Source organism: Camelus ferus, chromosome 4 (genome assembly GCF_009834535.1).
Source record: "Camelus ferus isolate YT-003-E chromosome 4, BCGSAC_Cfer_1.0, whole genome shotgun sequence".
Classification (NCBI taxonomy): Eukaryota; Metazoa; Chordata; class Mammalia; order Artiodactyla; family Camelidae; genus Camelus; species Camelus ferus.
This window is the reverse complement of record NC_045699.1, coordinates 34,311,266-34,336,296: the sequence shown is the minus strand read 5'-3', so window position 1 is coordinate 34,336,296 and position 25,031 is coordinate 34,311,266. Positions and strand designations below refer to the sequence as shown.

General features: G+C 43.5%; 1 protein-coding gene across 4 annotated transcripts in view; it reads left to right on the top strand.

The window, feature by feature from the left end:
- The window catches only part of APBA1 (amyloid beta precursor protein binding family A member 1), a 210,048-nt gene extending 204,805 nt beyond the window's left edge, over positions 1-5,243 (top strand). For all 4 annotated transcript variants that reach the window (XM_032477804.1, XM_032477806.1, XM_032477803.1 and 1 more), the window contains 2 exons: positions 669-809; positions 1,577-5,243. In XM_032477804.1, coding sequence (XP_032333695.1) covers positions 669-809; positions 1,577-1,648 — 213 coding nt within the window. In that variant the 3' untranslated portion in view covers positions 1,649-5,243. The remainder of the gene's footprint in view (positions 1-668; positions 810-1,576) is intronic.
- Positions 5,244-25,031: the final 19,788 nt, after the last annotated feature.

Sequence of the window (25,031 nt, the reverse complement as noted above, 5' to 3'; positions counted from 1 at the left end):
TCAGTACTATTCCCTTTTTGTCCTGGTTTACCTTGTTCTGGACTTGTAGTAATTCTGGGCTTTGGTGAGAAATCTGTAACCCTCTTGATACTGTAGATTTTGGATGTACCTGCTATTTGCATTCATCTTTGCAAACAGAAAAAACCTATTTTTTTCCTCTCAAATTTTAATTAAGATTTGTAGGTAATTAAAATGTTATTCCATGTATGTCTTAAGGTTTAGAAATACCTTTGAAGTTCCCCTTTGGAATTGAAATATCCAACCTATCTGTTCTTTGTACCTACGTACTCTCATTTCCATCTTAAGAGAGGAGGTAGAGTTACTCCTTACAGTTTTTGGTCTGACGTCCTGTTTTTCTCATTATACTTCCTTATTTGCCTTGTTCATATTCAATAATATTAAAAGTTCAGCTATTAACAAATGGTTGTCATATAACATGTTATATATTCTAGTGCAAAGCACGTGAATAAGGGGGCCATCTGGGTGTCCAGAGCCCTGTTGCTTGTAAAAGCAGCAAAGATGTCAGTGTCTAATGCCTAACCACGGCAGTTTCTCATAGATGAGAAGCCTGGGGCTAGGGAGTGCTGGAAAAGGCAGGCTCCTGCCCCGACCCAACTCCCTAGCAGATGGTGCCCCAGGATGGGTAACTTGGTCTTTGACTCTGATAGATCTGCAGCCTCATGCGAGGGGGAATAGCAGAGAGAGGAGGCGTCCGTGTGGGACATCGCATCATTGAGATCAATGGGCAGAGCGTGGTCGCCACCCCGCACGAGAAGATCGTCCACATCCTCTCCAACGCCGTGGGGGAGGTAGGCGAGGGTCTGGGGCTGGGGTCCTCGGGTGCCCCTGCCCCATGCTCGCCCTGGCCCTGACCAGGCCTTCCGGGAAGCCCTCCTGAGTGTCCTTCCCCATCCTGAACACACCTCCACAGCCAGTCTGTCTGTCCCAGATCAGACTTTAAACCCAGTGAGGAGTGGTTGTCTGAGAGCAGCTCCTCAAAATGCCAGCCCATGCCCTTCAGCCTTCTCTTCTGGCACCATTTGCCCACCTCTTTTCAGCTCTCAGACTCACGTGGCTTCTCTCTCTGGCTTGCCCAGTTGTCTCCACTTTTCCCAGCTCATCCTACCAAGTGTGCCTGGAAGATTTTAACTCTTAGATTCAAGTTGAATCAACAACGCCCCAGAGGCGGCTCCTTGGTCCAGGGGGGACTGCCCTGGGGCCATAACAGCTGTTCTGGGCTGATTCCCTGCCAAGGGCAGGCAGGAGCGGCCAAAACCCCACAATGGCCCTCCTTCCATTTTAAGGGTGTTCTTTTTTAAAAAAAAGAAAAGAAAGCCTAGTGAGGGCAAGAGCAAAATAAACCCCACTAGATTTTCATTGTTCACTGTCACCCCTAACATACTAGAAAGCCGATTCCACCCTTTCTGGAGGCCACGTGGGTCAGGTGTCTGTTAGCAATGGCAGAGTGGGGATCCCTTCAGAGCCCCCCATGCTGAGAGGTGCCACCTCTCCCCGACCCTGGGGCAGTGCCCACACAGCCCCCCTCCGCCCCACTGACGTGTGTTTCCGCCCTCAGATTCACATGAAGACGATGCCGGCTGCCATGTACAGACTGCTGACGGCCCAGGAGCAGCCCGTGTACATCTGAGGCCGCGCACCCACCGGGCGCATGCATGGAGGACTCTCCTCACTTGTGGTTGTGTTTCTCGTGCTGCATCTGTGTGCCCACTGAGACGTTCCCCTCTCGTGCCCAGCACTCCGTTTCACGCAGGAAGAAAAGAATCCAGAGACCTGCCTCTCTGCTCTCGTCTCTCTCTGGTTTGCTTTTTTTTGTGTTTTAATACCAGGGAAGTTTTGTATGCTCTCCCTTGGGACTGGAGAGCAGCCAGTGTCCACCTGGAGTCGGCCTGGGACCACCCTGAAGGGCCCTTATGGGGGAGGGTTCCCGATGAGGGTTGTCACCGCCCAGGAAGAGGGGTGCAGACCTCTTATCAGGAGCCCCTGGCAGCGGTGAGGAAGCTGATTGAGCAGTGCCTACAATCCAGCCGCTGATCTCTGCTCTTGTCCAGTCAGTCTCCGGGAATAAGGTAGTAACGGGGGACCAGCCTGTGTCTTTACGGATGTGCCCGCCCACCGCGTACTTGGGGCACCCCACGTTATTTCCACCCAGAACTTCTGAGCCAACCTTATGCCTCTTCTGCGGCTTGTTTTAGTTTCAATCACGATTGTGTTTTCTAACATGAGCCTTTTCACCCAAGAATAGAAGAGGAGCGACCTTGGACAAGGATGCCATCGCGTTGCAGAGAGCTAGGCCCTTCCCGGGTGTCCGAGGCCACCCTAGGTTGTCCCGGGTTACCAACAGCTAGACACACACACAGGCAGGCGCTCTCTGCTGCCGCCGCCTACGCCACGCAGGCGCCACAGTCTCACTTGCACCTGCTTCGCCCTTCCTCCCCCCCCCCCCCACCAGCGAGGCCCACGCCGCCCGAGGCGCCCCTGCTGCAGCGGGCGGCCCGCAGGGCTGTGAGCCCCGTCCTGAGGGTGAGGCTGAGGCCTAGCCCTGCCAGCACCGCCGGGGCTCCAACTGTTCTACTGGGACTCCCCTTGCACCCCCACCCAACATACACACACACACACACACACACACGGAGTCTGGGAAGGACAGGCCGCTCCCCTCGAGGACAAGGGTCCAGGCGTAACCTTGTTCTGCTCCCTGGCCCAAGGTGGGACCAGCCTTCTCTGCTCAGGACCACTGAGCAGGCTGTGACATTGGGAAGGCCCCAACAGTCCATACACCACCAAACTAAGGGCACAATCATGACCTCAAGCGATGCCTAAGAATCCCCAAATGTGCTCCAGAAACATCTTGCTGCCGCTTGGGGCTGAAGCAGCTTTTACTTGGCGTGGAACGTATGTGTCTTCATCAGGTGCCTCACAGTCCTGGGTTTTTGTCTCTGTTCAGTGCAGATGTTTTAGTAATATGATTCTGAGCCAGTTTTCGCTTATCCTTGGTCCAAAGAGCATTTTGTTTTCACATGGGTTGGGCGTGGCTTGGTTTGGTTTTTGTTTTGTTTTGTTTGTGACCTCAGCAGAGACAGGGGAAGAGAAACTAATATATTTTGTGATATTAATATAGTCCCTGTTCTCTACAACTGGGATATTTATGTTGTGTCTGGAAATAGAAGTCTAGTGAGCCTGTGCTGGGTGGTATGTATGTATACACTGAGTGGAGGGATTTGGGGGAGGGAGAAAAATGAGTATGAAAAGATTAGGAACAAGAGACTGCCACCAGAGAGCTGTGCGGTCAGTGCCCCCAGGATCTCTGTACCGTCTGAGTTTTCTGCTTAGAGTCAGGAAAGCCGTTTGTTTCAGCGGCATCTGTGGCTGGACTCTCCGTGTGACTGTGGTACAAGCCCTGCTGAGAGGGCCCCTTCTCCAGGAGTCCAGGGTGGGCAGTCTGGGCCCCCTGGACTTCTGGGGAGGATGCTGAGCTGAGTGCTGCTGGGAGACCAGCCCCAAGGACGACACAGCACACATGTGAGGAGCCAGGACACCGGTTCTTAGGTCAGCAGACTGTAGAGTGTCTGATGATGTATTAAATAATAAAGAATTATAAGTTCATCTTTCCTTTGCCAAAAAGAGAGTGGGTAAGACAGGTGTGAAGCCGTCTTGGTACTGCAGGCACCAGGAGCCTTGGGAAGTCACTGGCAGGGCTTGTGCCGCCTGCTCCCAGGGTGAGCACTCGCACTGCCTGCCTGAGCACCTCCCAGGCATCCTCCCACATGGTTCCAAGGAGGAATCTTCACCCAAAGGAGAGAGGAGGCAGAACACAGTTGCTACCGAACGGTAATCTTGGGAAGTTTGACAGGCATTGAAAAGGCCAATTTGGTAAACTCTCCTAGAAGACTAACATTTTAGAAGAAGATTATCACCACATACCTTTGTTTTAATAAAAGTGACGGCTCACACCCAGAGCGCGAACGTTTCTACAGCTCAGTCCAGGTTCTCTTCCCTGCTCCCAGTGGACGGAGGGAGTGAACCTGCCTTCGGAAGTTAACCAAGGAGGCAGAATCTTAGTAGTGACTCTGTTTTTGAAAGTCCCACAAGATGTGGTGGCCTGTTTCCTTTCTGACATCCCAGTATATATAGTTATATATGTAAATCCCTGAAAACCCTGGGTACTGGGGAAGACTCTATATAACAGGGCAGCCTTCCCAAACATGGCCTGGGCAAAAAGCCACACAGCTAGGACCTGCTGGTGACTCTGCTTTGGGGACAGATTCCAGTTCCGTCTACCCCTCCTGGTCCAGCCAGGATGCACCAGAACCCACTCTGCCTCCTTAAACGTGAGCATTTCAGGGAGCCACCATCAGCCTTGGGTTCATGAGAGACCCAGCCCCAAGAGACTCATGCCTAGAGCCTGCTCCCCTCACCAAGAGTGGCTCCTCTGGGCCTGGAACCCCTCGCGGGGCGCCAGACCCCACCTCCCTGCAGCCGAGTCTGAACATGGCCCACGCACACCTGCCTCAGAGTCCCAGAGTAACCTACTACCTCCCACCTCGCTCCCGCCACCCCCACACCCCTGTTCACACCTAACACACTGATGAAACCCACCCCCGAGCCCTTCTTGGGTCCCTCAACCCAGCGGTGAGGCTGTTACCAATGTTTACAACCAAGGGCACCTCCTCTTAGGTGTGTTCACTCTCCCCCTTACAAGGCCACTTGCTGGTTTGAGTTTCACGTCTGTCTGCTCCTGCTCTGGGTGAGGCTGACCTGAGCGCACACAGCCCGGATTTGACGTCCCAGCCCTCCATCAAGGCAGCTGTGAGGACTGGGCCGGGGGGAAGGAAATTCTTTGTACATACTCAGCACAGCCCCGGAGTATGAACTTGTACTATTGTTCTGTAAAGAGGGTGAAATAGAGCTTATTGTAAAGCGTTGGGAGACGTATAGTATTGTATTTGTAACAATATGGTTCTTTGTATACACAGAACTCAATGATCTCTATATATAAATATAAATAAATATATAAATAAGATATATATTCACGTGAGCCTGGAACGTGGACGCCGCACACCCACTGAATGTACTTCCCGGCAGTCTGGTCACCGGGCTGGCCCGCCCTCCCCTCCTCCATACCGTTTTGGGGGTTGTGATGTATTTAATGTGTTACCTTCCTTTATTTAACTGAACGCTAATGTCTGTAAGAGTTGCCTCAACAATAAACAAGAACATCACCTCTTGGCCCTGGCTGAGTGTCTTATTGGTTTGGGGAGCAAGACAAGACCCTGAGTAGGGGAAAGATGTCATTTTCACAAACGGCCACCTCCTACCCATCCTGTGGGGCCTGCTCGCTGCCCAGAGCCCATTTCCTAAATCCACAGTCTTGTCAGCGTCCTTGGAGCACGCTGAATGGGAGCAAAGAACTGCTGGATTTCTCAGTGAGAGAAGGAAAATAGAAGTTAATTACCTCCCCCAAGAAGTCTCCAGCGAGGGGAGGGAGCCTTGGGTAAGTGGATAGGAGGAGGAAGGCTGTGCGCTGCCCCGTCTCCCCACCACCCTCACCTAGCTCAGGTTTCCCGAGGACTTTCTAGAAGGGTCTTCTGGTGCTCTTTGCAATTCTACTTTTGAAGCTCGCCAGGCATGACCTCACTGCTGCCACCGGTGGGCTGAGGGCACCCAGCTCCCCAACACAGGGGATCCAGCCCTGTTGCTAAAGCAAAATGCCCTTAATGCTTTTCCTCTGTGGACCCGCTGCCCAGTCTCCCCTGTGAAGCCCAGCCCTTGAGGGTCTGTGAGTTGGGGCTGCCAAACACCTTGCGGGGAGGGTGTGCAGAACTTGAGCCCTGTATCAGGGCTGTGCCCCTCTCACACAGGACAGATGTTGCCACACAGAGATGTCTGCTATTGAGGGAAGCAGAAAGAAAGCGTATCTCACTGGGTGTGGAAAAGCCACAGCTTGGCGGAGGGCTCAGAGCCCGTCCTTTAGCACCTTGTGTGTGCCAGGCACCGTGCCGAGGCCTTTACACAGGCTACCTCATTTAAACCCCACAATGCCTCTAAGATGCCGCCACTGTGCCCTTTTTCTAGATGAGAAAACTGAGGCACACATGTCACCAAACCCAAGTTTGCAAGCCCGATGCACAATGAGACCAAAAAGTTGGGAGCAGAGAACGGTTTACTGCTGTTAGAGCAGGCAGATCGCTAGATGTGAGCAGAGAAAGGAGCGCACGGGCTAAATGGCAGGAAACCGCACTTCCTGTGAACACTGGGCAGACCAAGAAAAGCGGGAACCTCCAGACTGATAGGAAACCACGTATTTTGGGGTGACAAGTGTCCTAGAGGCAAAGAAAGACAGGAAAAGACAGGAGTCTCCAGTGTCTGAATATAACCTTTTGCTCATTATGACCTCATGACAATAAAATTAGCCTTGCAGGTAAGAAGTACCCATCACGCACCAACACACTTCTGATCCAGACGAAGTAACGACAAAAATCCTTCCTTCCCTTAAAAAGGTGGAGCTGGGGTGAAAATCAGGGACCACCACCCCAAACCCCTCCCTTCCCAGTGAATCTCTCACCCCATATAATCTGCTTGTGGAAAAAACTCAACATAGCTGCTCACCTGAGTCTACTCACTCTCCCCTTGAGAGCCTACTGTCACCTAGTAATAAATTCTCGCTTTGCTTTCTTGACCTCCGTGTCTTGTCTCTGAATTCCTCCTGCAACCAGACAAAAACCTACTCCCCAGTAACACTGCTGGGCTGAGCAAGAACAGGTGGCTCATGTCCAAACCCCTCCCCCCACCACCAACTCCCCCAAAGGGTTTCAGCCGAGCATTTTTTAAGGCCCGCTGAAGGAGGGGTGTCCCAGTGTATGTGATCAGCTGTGCACAAGTCCCTTATTGGTTGGTAGTGACCAATCCTTAGGAGCCAGGAGGTCTGGGGACCATGTGCTCATGATCATAAAGCAGATAATTTCTTCCATTTGGTGGTAGCTTTTTAGCATCTGAAAAACTCAAGAAGCATACATGAGATACCATTATCTGGCTACTTCAGAGAAGAGCTACAGCAAAGGATATGAGGCAGGTGTTTGTCCTGGGAAGGCCCCATAGTGTCCCACTTAGTTGTAATTCCCCCCTTTTCTTTGATACTCCTCAATCTTAAGATGAACAGGTGTTGGACAAGAAGGGGAATAGTGTTTTAGATAAATGGGTTAATCATAAACTCGGCAAAGGAACTCAGTTTCAATCTCCAATCCTGTTTCATCACTCCCCAGGTCTTTCAGGGATTAGGGCGATGACTCCGGCTACTTCCTGCTAAAACAGGGCATGGTCCTACCTCAATTTGGAGAAAGGACACTGAGTTAGAAATATTCCCTAGTTTCAAGTCCTGGACCCTAGTCTTGACTAAGATCTGATTCCCTGAGAAATTTAGAAGAATAAGCCTGAAAACCAGTTGGGACCTAGCATTCTGTGGGAGACTTGTAACCAGGTAGCCAGTTGACTACTTTTATCTGAGTATGTTTTAACTTCTGATATGGTGCTAACACATATATAACAAGAGCTACTGGCCCCTACACACGTCTCCTTTTTTTCTACTAACATCTGATCTAAAGCAATTTTATTGTCTAAAAATGTGACAGTTAACAAGAAGAGACCTCGAGGTCATAAGGCTGCAGCTGCCATCTGCCAGAAGACACTGCTTTGAGAATGGCTGGTAGCATCCCAAATATGCCACAGCTCAGAAGATTAGAGTTCTCAACAACACAGGAACGTGTCTGAAATCACGTCCACAATGACCACCTAAGTTTACCTTGGATGTCTGAACCACAGCTACTCATTTTGACTTTCAAATGCATTCCTCCCCAAGGCCAAAGCAGATGTACAAGGCATGTCCAAAAGGCCATAAAATAGGCCACTTTAGTCAGTAAAAATTTAAGTAAAACCATGCATAAGCCAGAATGACTTTCCTATACCTCATTGTGTGGATTTTCCCAACATTTCCCCTTTTGATTACAAAACTTCCAATAGAAAGCACTGATGATCAAAACCTGTATCCCTCGATGCTAGGTTGGTAGCTCCTGCGCCAGGTTTATATCATGTCCCTCAGTGCTAGGCCTCCTTTGTATTTGCCTAGTTCTCTATTTGGGGGAAAACAATCAGATATTGTGAACAGGCTCAGAGATGTGTTAATGGGGAGCACTCTACAGGCGATGCATTTTATCACTTACACCCAGTTGTTACACAAGCACTGTACATGTGCTTTTAGCAAGAGACTTAAAGCAAGCATTGCTATACATCATGAGGAGTTACACTCTGTGACAACTTCATTAGCAAATTCTGTTTCTGTCCTAAGCATTGGGGGCAATATTGACAGTGAGACAAACATCTGGCAAACAATTAGAAAACATAGATTAAAAGCCACTAACACTTCAAACAACCAAAAATAACCATATTCATCAGTTCACTCAATTCTATGCAATCCATCCCTGTTACTAACAGTTTTATGAAATCAAAGTTTTCATTAGGCTTCTTAAATATCTTGCCCAGCTCAGCAGTATGACTTAAATGAAATCATACTGGATTATCCTGGGGCTGGCAGCCAAGATGGCAGAGCAGAAGCAGCCAGAACTCACCTCCTCTCACAAACACAACAAAATGACAACTAACTGACACCCATAGATAAAAAAGACTGGAACCTACCAGAAAAGATCTTCCAAAACTAAATAAAGAAGAAACCACAAAGAGATGGGTAGGAGAGGTGGACTCACAATACAATCAAATCTCATAACCACAGATAGGTGACCCACAAACTGGAGAATAATTATATTGCAGAGGTTCTCCCACAGGAGTGAGAGTTCTGATCCCCACATCAGGCTCCCCAGCCTGGGGGTCTAGCACCAGGAAGAGGAGCCCCCAAAGTATTGGACTTTGAAGGCCAGTGGGGCTTAACTGCAGGAGCTCCATGGTAAATAGAGATACTTCACTCTTAAATAAGCATACAAAATCTCATGACATCTGGGACCAAGGGCAAAAGCAGCAATTCCATAGGAGCCTGAGCCAAACCTGCCTGCTGGTCTTGGAGTATGTCCTGGGGGAGGTCCTGGGGACACAGACATGATGGTAGACATAGCTGGGAGTGATCATCTGCATGCAACCTATAGGATCCAGTGCTGGGACACCTCAGCTAAACAACTAACGGAGTGGAAAGGCATCCCCACCCATCAGCAGAAAGGCTGCCTAAAGACTTCCTGAACCCACATCTGCCTCTAGACATGGCCCTTCCAGTGGGACCCAGCTCCAACCACCAGTGGGCAGGCACTGGACCCTCCCATCAGGAAGCCTGTACAAGCCTCTAGACCAGCCTCACCCACCAGGGGGCAGACACCAGAAGCAAAGAAACTACAATCCCACATCCTGTGGAAGAAGTCTGCAAAACACAGACCAGACTCTGGGACCAGCTGGCCACTGGCCCTTGGGTGAGGAGAGGAGAGTAACTGCTGGGATGCACAGTACATCTCCTACAGAGGACCACTTCTCCAAGGTCGAGAAATGTAACCACCCCACCACATACATAAAAATACAAACAGAAATTTAGACAAAATGAAGCAGCAGAGAAATATATTCCAGACAAAGGACTGTGATAAAATCCCAGATGAAGAACTAAGTGATGTGGAGATAGGCAATCTACCTAAGAAAGAGTTCAGAGTAATGACTGTAAAAATGACCAGAGAACATGGGAGGAGAATAGATGCACAGAGAAAAAAGTTAGAAATTTTTAAACAGAGAGTTTAAAAATATAAAGAACAACCAAAAAGAGTTGAAGACTACAATAAGTAAAATGAAAAATACAATAGCAGGAACCAATATGAGACTAAATGAGGCCGAAGAACAGGTCAGTGAGCTAGAAGACAGTAAGTGGAAATCACTACCACAGAACAGAAAAAAAGAATGGAAAGAAATGAGGACAGTTTAAGAGACTTCTGGGACATCAAGTGCACTAGCAGTCATATTGTAGGAGTCCCCAAAGGAGAAGAGAAAGAAAGGGCCTGAGGAAATATCTGAAGAGATAATAGCTGAAAATGTCCCTAACCTGGGAGGAAACAGTTACCCAAGTCCAGGAAGTGCAGAGAGTCCCATACAGGATTAACTCTAAGAGGAACACACCTAGACACATCATAATTAAAATGACAAAAAGTAAAGTTAAAGAGAGAACATTAAAAGCAATGAGACACAACAATATAAATAGACTATACTTCAATTATATATAAAATAAATAAATAATAAAAGCAACAAGGGAAGGGGTGAGGGTAAATAGCTCAGTGGTAGAGCAGGTGCTTAGTATGCACAAGGTCCTGGGTTCAATCCCCAGTACCTCCATTAAAAAAAAAAAAAAAAAAAGGAACAAATAACATACAAGGGAACTCCCATAAGATTATCAGCTGATTTTTCAGCAGAAACTCTGCAGGTCAGAAGGGAGGGGCAAAATATATTTAAAGTGAGAAAGGGGAAAACCTACAACCAAGAATACTCTACCCAGCAAGGCTCTTGTTCAGATTTGATAGAGAAATTAAGAGTTTTACAGACAAGCAAAAGCTAAAAGAATTCAGCACCATTAAACCAGCTTTACAACAAATGCTCAAGGAACTTCTTTAGGTAGAAAAGAAAAGGCCACAACTAGAAACAAGAAAATCATATAACGGCAAAGGTGTAAAGGCAAACATCCAGTAAAGGTGGGAAATCATCCACACACAAACTAGTACAAAGGTTCAAAGACAAAAGTAGTCAAATCATCTGTATTCACAATAAGCAGTTAATGGATACACAAAACAATTAAATGTAAAATATGATATCAAAAACAGTAATCATGAGGGGATGAGAGTACAAATGCAGGGTATTTAAAATGCTTTTGAAATTAAGAGATCAGTAACTTTAAAGCAATCACATATATGTAGATTATTATATCAAAACCTCATGGTAACCACAAACCAAAAATCTAAAATAGATACACACACAAAAAAGAAATCCAAACATAGTACTAAAGATAGTCACCAAATCACAAAAATACAAAAGAGGAGAAAAAAGACCTACAAAAACAAATTGAAAACAATTAATAAAACAGTAATAAGAACATACATGTAGATAATTACCTTAACTGTAAATGGACTAAATGCTCCAACCAAAGGACAAAGACTGGCTGAATGGATACAAAACAAGACCCATAAATTTGCTGCCTAAAGTGACTCACTTCAGATTGGAGAGACATACATACTGAAAGTGAGGGGATGGAAAAAGGTATTCTATGCAAATAGAAATCAAAAGAAAGCTGGAGTACCAATACTTATATCAGACAAAATAGACTTTAAAATAAAGACTGTTACAAGAGACAAAGGACACCACATAATAATTGAGAGATCAATCCAAAAGATAGAACAATTGTAAATATATATGTATCCAACACAGGAGCACCTCAATAAATATGACAAATGTTAATAGACATAAAGCAGAAATTGACAGTAATAGTGGAGGACATTAACACCCCTCTTACAATAATGGACAGATCATCCAGACAGAAAATCAGTAAGGAAACACAGGCCTTACATAATGCATTAGACTACATGGACTTAATTGATATTCATAGAGCATTCCAACTGAAAGCAGCAGAATACATATTCTTTTCAGGTGCATGTGGAACATTCTCCAGGATAGATCACATTATGGCCACAAAGCAAGCCTCAGCAAATTTAACAAAATTTTAATCATATCAAGCATCTTCTCTGACCATAACACTATGAGATTAGAAAAATCAACTACCATAAAAAAAACTGCAAAAAACCCCCACAAACACATGGAAGCTAAACAATATACTACTAAACAACCAATGGATCACTGACGAAATCAAAAATTACCTAAAGACAAATCAAAATGAAAACACATCAATCCAAAACCTATCAGACACAGCAAAGGCATTTCTAAGAGGGAAGTTTATAGCAATACAAGCTAACCTCAGGAACAAGAAAAAAATCTCAAATAAACAACCTAACCTTACACCTAAAGCAACTAGAAAAAGAACAAAGACCCAAAGTTCGGAGAAGGGAAGAAATCATAAAGATCAGAGCAGAAATAAATGAAATAGACACTAAAAAAATACAAAAGATCAATGAAATTAAAAGCTGGTTCTTTGAAAAGATAAACAAAATTGATAAACCTTTAGCCAGATTCACCAAGAAAAAAAACGGACAGGGTCCAAATCAATAAAATCAGAAATAAAAACCAAGAAGTTACAACCAACACTACAGAAACACAGGATCATAAGTGGCTACTACAAGCAACTCTATGCCAATAAAATGGACAATCTAGAAGAAATGGACACATTCTTAGTAAGGAACAATCTCCCAAGACTGAACCAGGAAGAAATAAAAAATATGAATGGACAAATGACCAGTAATGAAATTGAATCAGTCATTAAAAAACTCCCAACAAACAGAACTCCAGGACCAGATGGCTTCACAGATGAATTCCTCCAAACATTTAGGGAAGAGTTAATGCCTATCCCTCTGAAACTATTCCAAAAACTTGAAGAGAAAGGAATACATCTGAAGGCATTCTATGAAGCCACCATCACTCTGATACCAAAACCAGACAAAGATATGACAAAAAAAGAAAATTACAGGCCAATAACATCTATGAACATAAATGCAAAAATCCTCAAAAAATACTAATAAATTGACTCCAACAATACATTAAAATGATCATACACCATGATCGAGTGGGATTTATCTGAGGGATGAAAGGATTTTCCAGTGTCTCCATATCAATGTGCTACACCATGTTAACACACTGAAGAGTAAAAACCATATGATCATCTCAGTAGGTGCAGACAAAGCTTTTGATAAAATTCAACATCCATTTATGACAAAAACTCTCCAGAAAGTTGGCATAGTCAGAATGTACCTCAACATAATAAAGGCCATATATGAAAAAACCACAGCTAATATCAACTCAATGGTGGAAAGCTAAAAGCATTTTCTCTAAGATCAAGAACAAGACAAGGATGCCCACTCTCACCACTTTTATTCAACATAGTTTTGAAGTCCTAGTCACTGCAGTCAGAGAAGAAAAACAAATAAAAGGAATCCAAATTGGAAAAGAAGTAAAACTGTCACTATTTCCAGATGATATGATACCATACAAAGAAAATCCTAAACATGCTACCAGAAAACTACTAGAGCTCATTAATGAACTCAATAAAGTTGCAGGATATAAAATTAATATACAGAAATCTGTTGCATTTTTATACACTAACAACAAAATATCAGGAAAGAAATTACAGAAACAATCCCATTTACCATTGCATCAAAAAGAACAAAACACCTAGGAATAAACCTACCTAGGGAGGCAAAGGACCTGTACTTGGAAAACTATAAGACACTAATCAAAGAAATTAAAGACAACACAAACGGATGGAAAGATACACCGTATTCCTTGACTGGAAGAATCAATAGTTAAAATGGCCAGACTACCCAAGGCAATACACAGGTTCAAAGCAATCCCTATCAATTTACAAGGGGCATTTTTTGCAGAACTAGAACAACAAATTTTAAAATTTGTATGAAAACAAATTTGTATAAAAACAAAAAAAGACAAGTGGGACCTAATTAAACTAAGCTTTTTCACAGCAAAGGAAACCATAAACAAAATGAAAAGACAACTTACAGGATGGGAGAACATATCTGCAAGTGACACAACCGACAAGGGAGTAATTTCCAAAATACACAAACAGCTCATATGGATTTTTTAAAAAATCAAAACATGGGCAGAATATCTAAACAGACATTTCTCCAAAGAAGACATACAGATGGGGAACAGGCACATGAAAAGATACTCAATGTCACTAATTATCAGAGAAATGCAAATCAAAACCACAATGAGGTATCACCTCACACTTGTCAGAATGGCCATTATTAAAAATCTACAAATAATAAATGCTGGAGGGGGTGTGGACAAAAAGGAAACTCTTGTACACTGTTGGTGGGAATGTAAATTGGTGCAGAGAGGGGTTTGGAGATTTCTTAAAGAACTAAAAACAGAATTATCATATGATCCAGCAATCCCACTCCTGGGCATATACTCCCAAAAAACCAAAAACACTAATTCAAGAAGATGCATGCACTCCAATGTCCACAGTAGTACTATTTACAACAGCCAAGACATGGAAGTAATCTAAATGTCCATTGACAAATAACTGGATAAAGAAGATGTGGTGTATATCTATGCATGTGTGTATATATGTATATACATATATGTATACACACACAATGGATTATTACTCAGCCATAGAAAGGAATGAAATAATGCCATTTCCAGCAACATGATGGCCTTAGACAATATCACACTAAGTGAAGTAAGACAAAAACAAATATCATGATAGAACTTACATGTGGAATTTAAAAAAAAAAAAAAAGACAAAACAAATGAGCTTATTTACAAACCAGAAATAGAAAACAAACTATGGTTACCAAAGGGTGAGGATAGGAAGGGATAAAGTAGGAGTTTGGGATTAAAATGTACACACTACTATATAAAAAATAGATAAACAACAAGGACCTACTGTATAGCACAGGAAACTACATTATCTTCTAATAACCTATAATGGAAAAGAATCTGAAAAAGAATATATATATATATATATATATATATATATATATACACGTGTGTGTGTATATATATATATTCTATATATATTTATCTATATATTTATCAATATCTATATATTCTATGAATGAAAAAAAACCCAAAAAGATAAAAGATCTGATTACAGTATTTTTGACAAAGAAGTTTAATCAAATTACTACGACATACAACATTTTAAGGTAACAACTAGAATTATGACTGATAGCATTATACCAGAACATATCTTTTGGAAACTTTATATAATTTCTAGAATATCCATACTAACATTTATCCGTACTGTATAATCCAAGGAGGCTTTTCACTCATTTGACAATTTGTCCTGTGCAATTCAACATGCGAATCAAACCCAGTCAATTCAATATCCCTCTATGAGATGTCTCAAGGCCCCATGAAGCACCCAAAGACTTAGCTGAAGTCAGAACAACATAAATTACAATTATAGGAAGTATGTCAAAAATATCCAAAAGTTTCACACAATCTGTTATCAGAAATATTCTAAGTAAACTTGTTCTCCTAAAAGATAGGAAACAAATTGGGCCTGCACAGGTCTGCCTTTAGTAACAAAATTATTTACTGAATCTCAGCCCGCTCGTGGATAGAACTCTTTTGTCAGGGCTCCCTTTCTACAACTTTCTGTATCTATATTAATTTGTCTCTTGTTTTTTCCCCACCTAGAAACACCCAGCCCTAGGAACAAATTACTTTCTTTTACCTTTAACAAAATGCAATTACATTCCTCAAACATTTTTTTACTCAAAACATATATCCAAATTTCATACTGTACACTGAAATGTCTCAGACATCATTTTTATAAGTTTCCGTTATATATTTCAATTAGAAATTTCAATTCCTAAAAATTTTAACTCCAGTGAATGCTCTGGTCTCCTATTGTTTGAGAAAGACCTACTTATTCAACTATTTAATAAGCTTCCATCATTTAATTTTATTTAGCATAACTCTGAAATTCCAAGTTACCAAATATTGGGCGAGAATATTTTTCAAGAGACATTTCAAAATTTCTAAAGAGTTCACCCAAAAGCTCTTATCCCATTCGCATTTGATTCACTTATAAAAATTTCATCATATTCAAATCTCCAAGAAGAAAACATAGGCAAAACATTCTCTGACATAAATCTTAGCAATGTTCTCGTAGGGCAGTCCACCCAGGCAATAGAAAAAAGACCAAAAATAAACAAATGGGACCTAATTAAACTTATAGGCTTTGGCACAGCAAAGGAAACGGTAAGAAAAACAAAAGGACAACCTACAAAATAGGAGAAAATATTTACAAATGATGTGACTGACAAGGGCTTAATTTCCAGAATATATAAACAGCTCATACAACTTAAAAACAAAAAAAATACAACTCAATCCAAAAATGGGCAGAGGATCTAAATAAGAAATTCTCCAATGAAGACATACAGATGGCCAATAGGCATATGAACAACTGCTCCGTATCACTAAATATCAGAGAATGCCAATCAAAACTAAAATGAGGTATTACCTCACACCAGTCAGAATGTCCATCATTCAAAAGTCCATGAACAATAAACGCTGCAGAAGGTGTGGAGAAAAGGGAACCCTCTACACAGTTGGTGGGAATGCAGTTTCTGGCAGCCATTGTGCAAAACACTATGGAGATTCCTAGAAAGACTAAAAATAGACTTACCATATAATCTAGCAATCCCATTCCTGGGCATATATCCAGAAGGACACTAATTCAAAAAGATATCTGCACACTAATGTTCATAGCAGCACTATTTACAATAGCCAAACAAGGAAACAACCTAAATGTCCATCAGCAGATGATAGGATAAGGAAGCTGTGGTATATTTATACAATGGAACACTATTCAGCCATAAAAAAAACATAAAATGATGCCATTTGCAACAAGAATGGACCTGGAGAATGTCATTCTAAGTGAAGTATGCCAAAAAGAGAAAGAAAAATAACATGTGATATCACTTACATGTGAATCTATAAAACAAAACAAAACAAAACACAAACTTCTTTTCAAAACAGGCAAGACTCATAGACATAGAAAACGAAACTATGATTAATGGGGTGTGGCAAAGGGGATGGGAAGAGATACACTGGGGGTTTCAGATTTGGAGATACTAACTACTCTATATAAAAGAGATAAACAGCAAGTTTATACTGCATAGCACAGGGAACTATATTCAACAGTAACTTATGGATAAAAGTATAAAAAACAAATATATTTATGTTCCTATATGACTGAAGCATCGTGCTGTACACCAGAAACTGATACAACATTGTAAACTGACTATACTTCAATAAAAATATATTTTAAAAAACAAAAACAAGAGAAAACAAATAAAAACAATTTCATCATATCTGAATCTTCTAGAAGAAAACATAGGCAAAACATTCTCTGACATACATCTGAGCAATGTTCTCCTAGGGCAGTCTACTCAGGCAATAGAAATAAGAGCAAAAATAAAATGGGACCTAATTAAACTTATAAGCTGTTGCACGGCAAAGGACATCATAAGCAAACCAAAAAGACAACCTTCGGAATGGGAGAAAATATTTACAAATGATGTGACTGACATGGCCTTAATTTCCAGAATACAGAAACAGCTCATACAACTTAAATAACAAAAAAATCAAACAACCCAATCCAAACATGGGCAGAGGACCTAAACAAGCAATTCTTCAGTGAAGACATACGAATGGCCAACAGGCACATGAACAAATGCTCAATATCACGAAATATCAGAGAATGCAAATCAAAACTGCAATGACGTATCACCTCTTACCAGTCAGAATGGCCATCATTCAAAAGTCCATGAACGCTGGAAAGGGTGTGAATAGGGAACCCTCCTGCACTGCTTATGAGAACGCAGTTTGGTGCAGCCATTATGGAAAACAGTGTGATTTCTCAAAAAACTAAAAATACACCTGCCATAAGATCCAGCAATCCCACTCCGGGCATATATCCAGAGAGAACTCTAATTCGAAAAGATTCATGCACCCCAATGTTCACGGCAGTACTATATACAATAGCCAAGACACAGAAACAACCTAAATGTCCACTAACAAGTTACTGGACAAAGAAGCTGTGGTATATTTATACCATGGAATACTACTCAGCCATAAAAAGGAACAAAATAATGCCATTTGCAGCAACATGGATGGACCTGGAGAATGTCAGTCTAAGTGAAGTAAGCCAGAAAGAGAAGGAAAAATACCATATGAGACCACTCATATGTGGAATTAAAAAAAAAAAACACAAAAGAACATAAATACAAAACAGAAACAGACTCACAGACATAGAATACAAACTTGTGGTTGCCAAGGGGGCGGGGAGTGGGAAGGGACAAACTGGGATTTCAAAATTTGTAGATACTGACAGGCATATGCGGAATACATAAACAAGATTATACTCTATTGCACAGGGAAATATATACAAGATCTTGTGGTAGCTCACAGCAAAAAGAAAATGTGACAATGAATATATGTATGTTCATATATAACTGGAAAATTGTGCTCTACACTAGAATTTGACACAACATTGTAAAATGAGTATAACTCAATAAAAAAAAGTTAAAAAACAAAAAAGACACCTGCATCCCAATGTTCACAGAAGCACTATCTACAATAGCCAAGACAGAGAAACAACCTAAATGTCTATTGACAGATGACTACATAAAGAAGCTGTGGTATATTTCTACCATGGAATACTACTCAGCCATAAAAAGGAATAAAATAATGCCATTTGCAGCAACATGGATGGACCTGGAGAATGTCAGTCTAAGTGAAGTAAGCCAGAAAGAGAAAGAAAAATACCATATGAGATCAGTTTTGTGTTGAATCTAAAAAGAAAAAGGACACTATGAAGTAGTCTATAAAACAGAATTAGACTTGCAGACATAGTTAACAATCTTATGGTTACCAGGGAAAGGGGGTGGAAGGGGTAAATTTGTCAGTTAGATTTAGAAATGTTACCCACTATATATAAAAAGATTTTTTTTAAGTTTCTTCAATATAGCACAGGGAACTATGTTCAATATCTCGTAATAACCTTTAATAAAAAATATTAAAACGAATATACGTATGTATATGTATGTGCACTGTGGTGCACACCAGAAACTGACAGACTATAATTGACAGTACTTCAATAAAAAACAGAATTTCATTATTATCAATTAATTTTTTTTACTCTGCTGACAAACTCTATAACAGAAACATGAACTTATTTACCTTCAGTAAACCTAGGTACAATACACATGACTATTGATTATACCAACAAGCTTAAGTTAGCTTTAATATGTGCTACCAATTTAATATTGAGTATTTCCTAGATCATATAATCCTGAAATTTGTCCTGTCTAGCCTCTTTTATACTTAGAAGTATTTAATTCGTAAGCACTTACTTTTAAGTCAGTTAAATAGTTTATTTACAAGTTCATATATGTAAAGACAGAACCCGAGATCAGTTTCCACTTGTTTTTAAAAACTTCTTGAGAGCCCAGATGTATCATTTATATCTCAAAGGCACAAGAAGAGAAATGCAAATTCCTCCTCTTACTCCTTTTACAAAACCCAACCATTTTGGTTATTTTCAGGGATTGTTTTTACCCTAGTCCCAAATACTCACTTCAGTTTAAGGAAGTAACAATGTTACACCCACACGTTGGCAAAACCAGGAAGAGAGAATAAGATTTGGACTCAGGTACTAAGACACTCAGACACACACCCCACAAAGATAAAAGCTGAAGCAATTGCAAAGGGCCCACTTTGATATAACAGCTGAGCTATTAGGCGTCATTGTTCTCCAGATCTCAGGGAGTACTGAGCCCACAGTGTTACAATAAAAAATATTATTTTCTTTCATTTATGGGAGCACAGCTGAAGATCTCCCAGCTTTACAAAATACATCCTAGGGGGACTATGAGATGGAACTGAGCTCTGATCATCCCTACTTAATTATTCACATCCAGTGTTATCAAATATCAAGCAAACAATAATTGAAAACGGTCTGCCCCAGGCGAAGGCAAGAGTAAGGATACCCTGGTGTCGGCACATGGGAGCCCCATTACTCACCAAAGACCTCTCCACTGGCCAATGCAAGTCCTGATACACACATACACATACAAACGTGGTCCTGATACAGGAAGAAACGTGGGGTGAGACGATGGCCGTGTCCCAGGTCTCACTAAGTCCTTAGGATGTGCCTGCCAAATGTGGGTCCTTGGCTTCGCACAGAATTCAAGAGCAAGCCGCAGTTCAGAAAAAAAGATGTATTCAGAGCTACACACTCCATAGACAGACTGCAGGCTGTTTCAGATGGCAAGACGGCCACGAGGTGTGGGGGTTGCTTAGGTGCTCAGTTTAAAGTAAAAGCAGATACACAGCCCACAGGCAGAGCGCAGTCCGGCTCACTCAGAAGGGAGAGCAGCCACGGCCACCACGAGGAGGTGGGGGTTGTTAGCTTTCATGGGCTCAGTCACTTCTTGTGCTAACAAGTGGGAGGAGCATTCCAACTACTTTGGGAAAGGGACGGGGATTCCCAGGAACCTGGCCGACACCCACTTTTTCACCTTGTATAGTCAGCCTTGGAACTATCATGGCGTCGGAGGGTGTGCCATTTACCATGCTAACAGATTACCATGAGCGTATAATGAAGCCCAAGGCCTACAGGGCCTTGAATCTTCCAACATCTTGGTGTTAATTGCTGTGTCATTCCCTGAATAGCTGTGCCCTGCCCCCTTCCTTCCTGTTTCAATCCCACAAACAAAAGATCAGGCAAGCCCCAAAACCCCACTTCCACTCCCAGAGGGGGTTTCCAGAGTGGCCTGGCTCTCAAAGGAGAGCAGACCCAGAGCGGCTCCCAGTGAGCTCACTTCCCGGAAGGGAATGAGCGCAGGGGGAGCGGGGAGAATTTCCCCATCCCCCGCAAGCCGGAGTGGCTCACCCCAAAACAATACAGACAAAACAAGTAACAGATAAGCTCTGGTCACACAGACAGAAAATCAGAAGAGGTGCAGCCTAAAATTTCCACTTCCACTCCCAGACCCAAACCTTCAAACAGATTGGCCCAGCTCCCAAAAAAGAACAGACCCAGAGTCACTAGCAATGAGCCCAGAAGAGTGGAGAGAATTCCCAGGCTTCACAAGCTGAAGCAACTCACCCACAAGCGACACTGAACATGGACGGTAGCTCCGGATGTTTCTTGGTTCCAAACAGCCTTGTGCTGCGGGGCAGCCGGTGCCTGTTGGGGAGTCCCCTCCAGTTCCCCGGAGGGAAGTGAGCTCCAGCAGCTGCTGGGGACCCAGGGAAGGGGCTGGGCTGCCTTGGGCAGAGGCCGACCTATCACAGGCAAAAACTCCCAGGTTATCATCACCAAAATTGTTACCGAACACAAGCTGGCCTGACACACAGAGAGGCCAAAAAAATACCCAAACATGGGAATCTGGAGCAGAGAAAAGCTTCTCGCCAGTCCGAGCAAAGAGAAAATGTGGCTCACGCCGAAAAAAACCCTGAACTCCCCAAAAGGTTTCAGCTGAGCATTGTTAAAGCCTCGCTGAGGGAGGGGCGTACCAGGGCCTGTGATCAGCTGTTCACAATTCTCTGGTTGATGGAGAACAACAATTGGTTGATGCTCAGGATCATCAAGTAGTTAATTTCTTCCATTTGGTGGTGGTTTTTAGCATCTGAAAAACTCAGGAGATGTGCATGAGATACTATTATCTGAGTTCTTCAGAGAGGAGCTACAGCAGCAGATATGGGGGAGAGGAGGTCTGTCCCAGGAAGGCCCACTGGGTCCTGCTGAGTTACACAGAGAATTCAAGGACTTATGTTTGTTTTTCCAACTCCTCCCCACCGTGCTAGGACTCCCCGTTCTGTAGCAGCTGATGAACACAGCATTATACTTTTTGGTCTCTTTTACAATGTTTTCTTTCCAGGTTCCTATCTTTTGCAAACTGTGATCTCCTATTCAATCAAAGCTGCCCCACTTCCAGGCTAGACCTGGGCTCCAGGTGCTGGGGGAGGAGTTTGGCTTTCCCACTCCCTCCCTCCCTGCAAGGCCCCTTCAAGGAACGGGCTTTGGGTGGGAGCCGGGCAGAGATTTCCCAGCTTTGGATATTGCCCTCGGAAAGGTCACAGGCCTCTCCTTATCTGGGTCCTTCTGCTAACGATGCAGTTCATTAACTAGGGGCTCCATGTAGACAAACGGTGAGCCACCCCCATGCTCTGGGGGTGCCTCAAGCCCTTGGCCCCATCCTCCTGCTAACCCTTCGGGCCAGTTCTATAAAGTGTGCACATCTCCAACTGAGCTGTGTCACCAGCCATTCTGCACCCCCATCTCACCTGCCAGCGGCTCGTGTGACATTCATCTTTCCTCACCCTCAGAAAGAACAAGGCCAGGCACCCTTGACCTCTCTCACTGGCCATACCATGAACCACGTCTCCACCGACAGTGCCTTCCCACCAGCCGGTCCCTCAGATAAGGCGGTCACCAGTGTGGGCAGAGGATTCTGGCACCCAAACTTCACAAGTGATTCTCTTGGGGTTCCCCTCCCTTGGCTTGGGGCAGGAGATATACTTCTCTTTCCTCACCCCATGGGGAGGAGAGGGGGTAAAAAGCTCCTTTCCAGCGTTTTGCTCTCCCCCACATGGCAGCAACCCGCCACCCGCGGTCCTCACAGCCCTCACATCACCAGGATGACACAGAACAGCAGCTGGTGGGAGGGCCTATTCTTTGGCATCTCTTAGCAAGTTTCCTGCAGGTGTGCTGGACCCAGTGGCTGGTGTCCGCCCCCATGGGTGAGGCTGCCCCCACCACAGATAGCACCTCATGCTTTCCCTTCTCAGCTTTGATCACCGCTGAAATTGCAGAATAGAGAAAAAAATTCACCCAATCATCGCAATGCACACATAACTACTCATTTTAGAACCATTCACAGAATCTTCGTTTTAGTCTCTTAACTTCCCCTTACACCATGATCTCAGAGTTACTTAATCCCTCTGAACCTGTTTCCTCATCTGCAAAATGGTATCTACCTCGTAGGGACTGTGTGAAGATCAGGGGGTGCATTCTAAGCTTTTAAACTGTGCACGGCTCTTGGAAAGTGCTCAGTAGGTATTAACCATTGTCGTATTAGAGCAGGCATGCTATCTTTCCTGGGCCCCGAAGACCCGGGTCCTCATAAGCTCCCCGTGGCTTTGTATATCCCGGACTGCACAAGCAGGGGCCACCACTCAGGGAAGGCCCCTGACCCTCCGAGCATAGGTGCTGTTGGTGCCTCTGCTCAGTTCAGGCAGCCCCAGCATGCCTGCAGCCCCAGCCTGGCTTTCAGAGCACTACTAACTACTGATGCATTTCATTTCATCTCACAAATGCATATTTCAGTTCCTAGTAAAAACTTCCAGAATATCAATGTCTACATTTTTTAAAGTCAAAAATATGACTCTCATACTGATATAGAACGAACACACATAAAACACTTATTAACTCATTAATGATGAAACAAGTAAGATGATAAAGCTGGTCTAAAGAGTGCTTTGAAGAGCTAAGTATTTACAGATTTTTCAAAAAAGGAATTAGAATGAAATTGCTAGGTTAGATATAAGTGAATCATGTCCTTTAAGACACTACAACTATAATCTCTGGGATTACCATTTCTAAGCAGGAATCATTTGCATCTCTAGTTGGGGGTAGAGGGATGTTGGATGATGAATAGTGCTCTACAGAAAAATAAAACATGGAAAAAGAACTGAACCAGGGACTCGAACAGGTGTCTATGCACACATGTTCACAGTAGCATTATACACAGTAGAGTGGAAGCGACCCAAGTGTCTATTAAGGGATGAGTGAATAAATAAAATGTGATATACATATAAAATGAAATATTATACCGCCTTAAAAAGGACGCAAATTCTGTACAAAACAGAAACAGACTCACAGACATAGAGAACAAACTTATGGTTACCAGGGAGTAAAGGAGGTGGGAAGAGATAAATTGGGAGTTTGAAATCTGCACCTCTGGGGGAATGATGGAAATGTTAGCTATCTTGTTTGATTGTGGTGGTGGTTTCATAGGTGTATACACCTATCAAAATTCATCAGATTGTACATCTGAAATATGTGGTTTACTATACAGGAATCATACCATAATAAAAGTACAAGAAAAAACCAAAAAAACAAACCAAAAAAAGGAAGCAAATTCTGACACATTCTACAACATGGATAAAGCTCAAAGAGCACTATGCTCAGTGAAATAAGCCAGTCACAAAAGGACAAATGCTGTATGGCTCCACTTTAATGAGATGCCTAGAGCAGACAAATCCATAGAGACAGAGAGAAGCATGGTGGTTGCTAGGGGCTGGAGGGAGGACAGAATGGGGAGTTGGAGTTTCCTGGATATGGAACTTCACCTTGCAAAGATGAGAAAAGTCCTGGAGATGGATGGTGGTGATGGTTGCACAACAATGGGAATGTACTTAATGCCACCAAACTTACTTAAAAATGGTTAAAATGGCCAATTTTACATTATGTATATTTTGCCACAATTTAAAAAATAAAAATACACAAGCATGGAATGAGTTTGTAGGCAGTATTCTAGATGGGATGGCTACAGAAGGCCTCACTGAGAGGAGGTAAGGGGGGTCCTGTGGATACCTAGGGGATGAGTGTTCTCAGCTGAAGGGACAGCACACACAAAGGCCCTGAGGCCCGATCCTGCAGGGAGTGTGGGAGGCAGTGCTAGGCTTGTGGGGCTGGAGAGAGGGAGGCAGCAAGTGGTTGGAGATGAACTCAGTGGGGTAGACTATGATGGTGGTAAATGTAGGTGGTTGTAAGAAGTCTGGTGCTGCACACGCACACACACTCCCCTAGTTGTTTCCACGCAAACCCACACACTCCATCACACTCAGCTCACACTCCTCACCGCCTCCTCTGAGCTTTCCCATCGCTACCAGGCGCGAGGATTTGGCACCCTCTGGTGACATAACAGCAGAAATGCCAAATCCATACCACCTAGAATCCCCGATGGTGATCGAGTGAATGAGGAATTTTAGCCACCCATCCCAGGACCCTTGTTTTCCAAATAAGGAAACTCAAGTCCTAAACAGGAGTAGGACTTGCCGCAAGCCACACAGTGAGCAGTCAGCTAGAACCTCGCTCCCTGGCTCCCAGGCTCACACTCCTTTGTATAATCTCAGCTGCTGACAGACTGGGGGGGGGGGGGTGTCTCTTCTCCCTATTGGTCAGGCTGAGCACACTGCCGCGACCTCGGCCTTGGGCCACCTCCAGAGCTTGTGTGAGAGCTGGGCGAAGAGCACAGAAAACTGCTGATTCCCCATCCCTT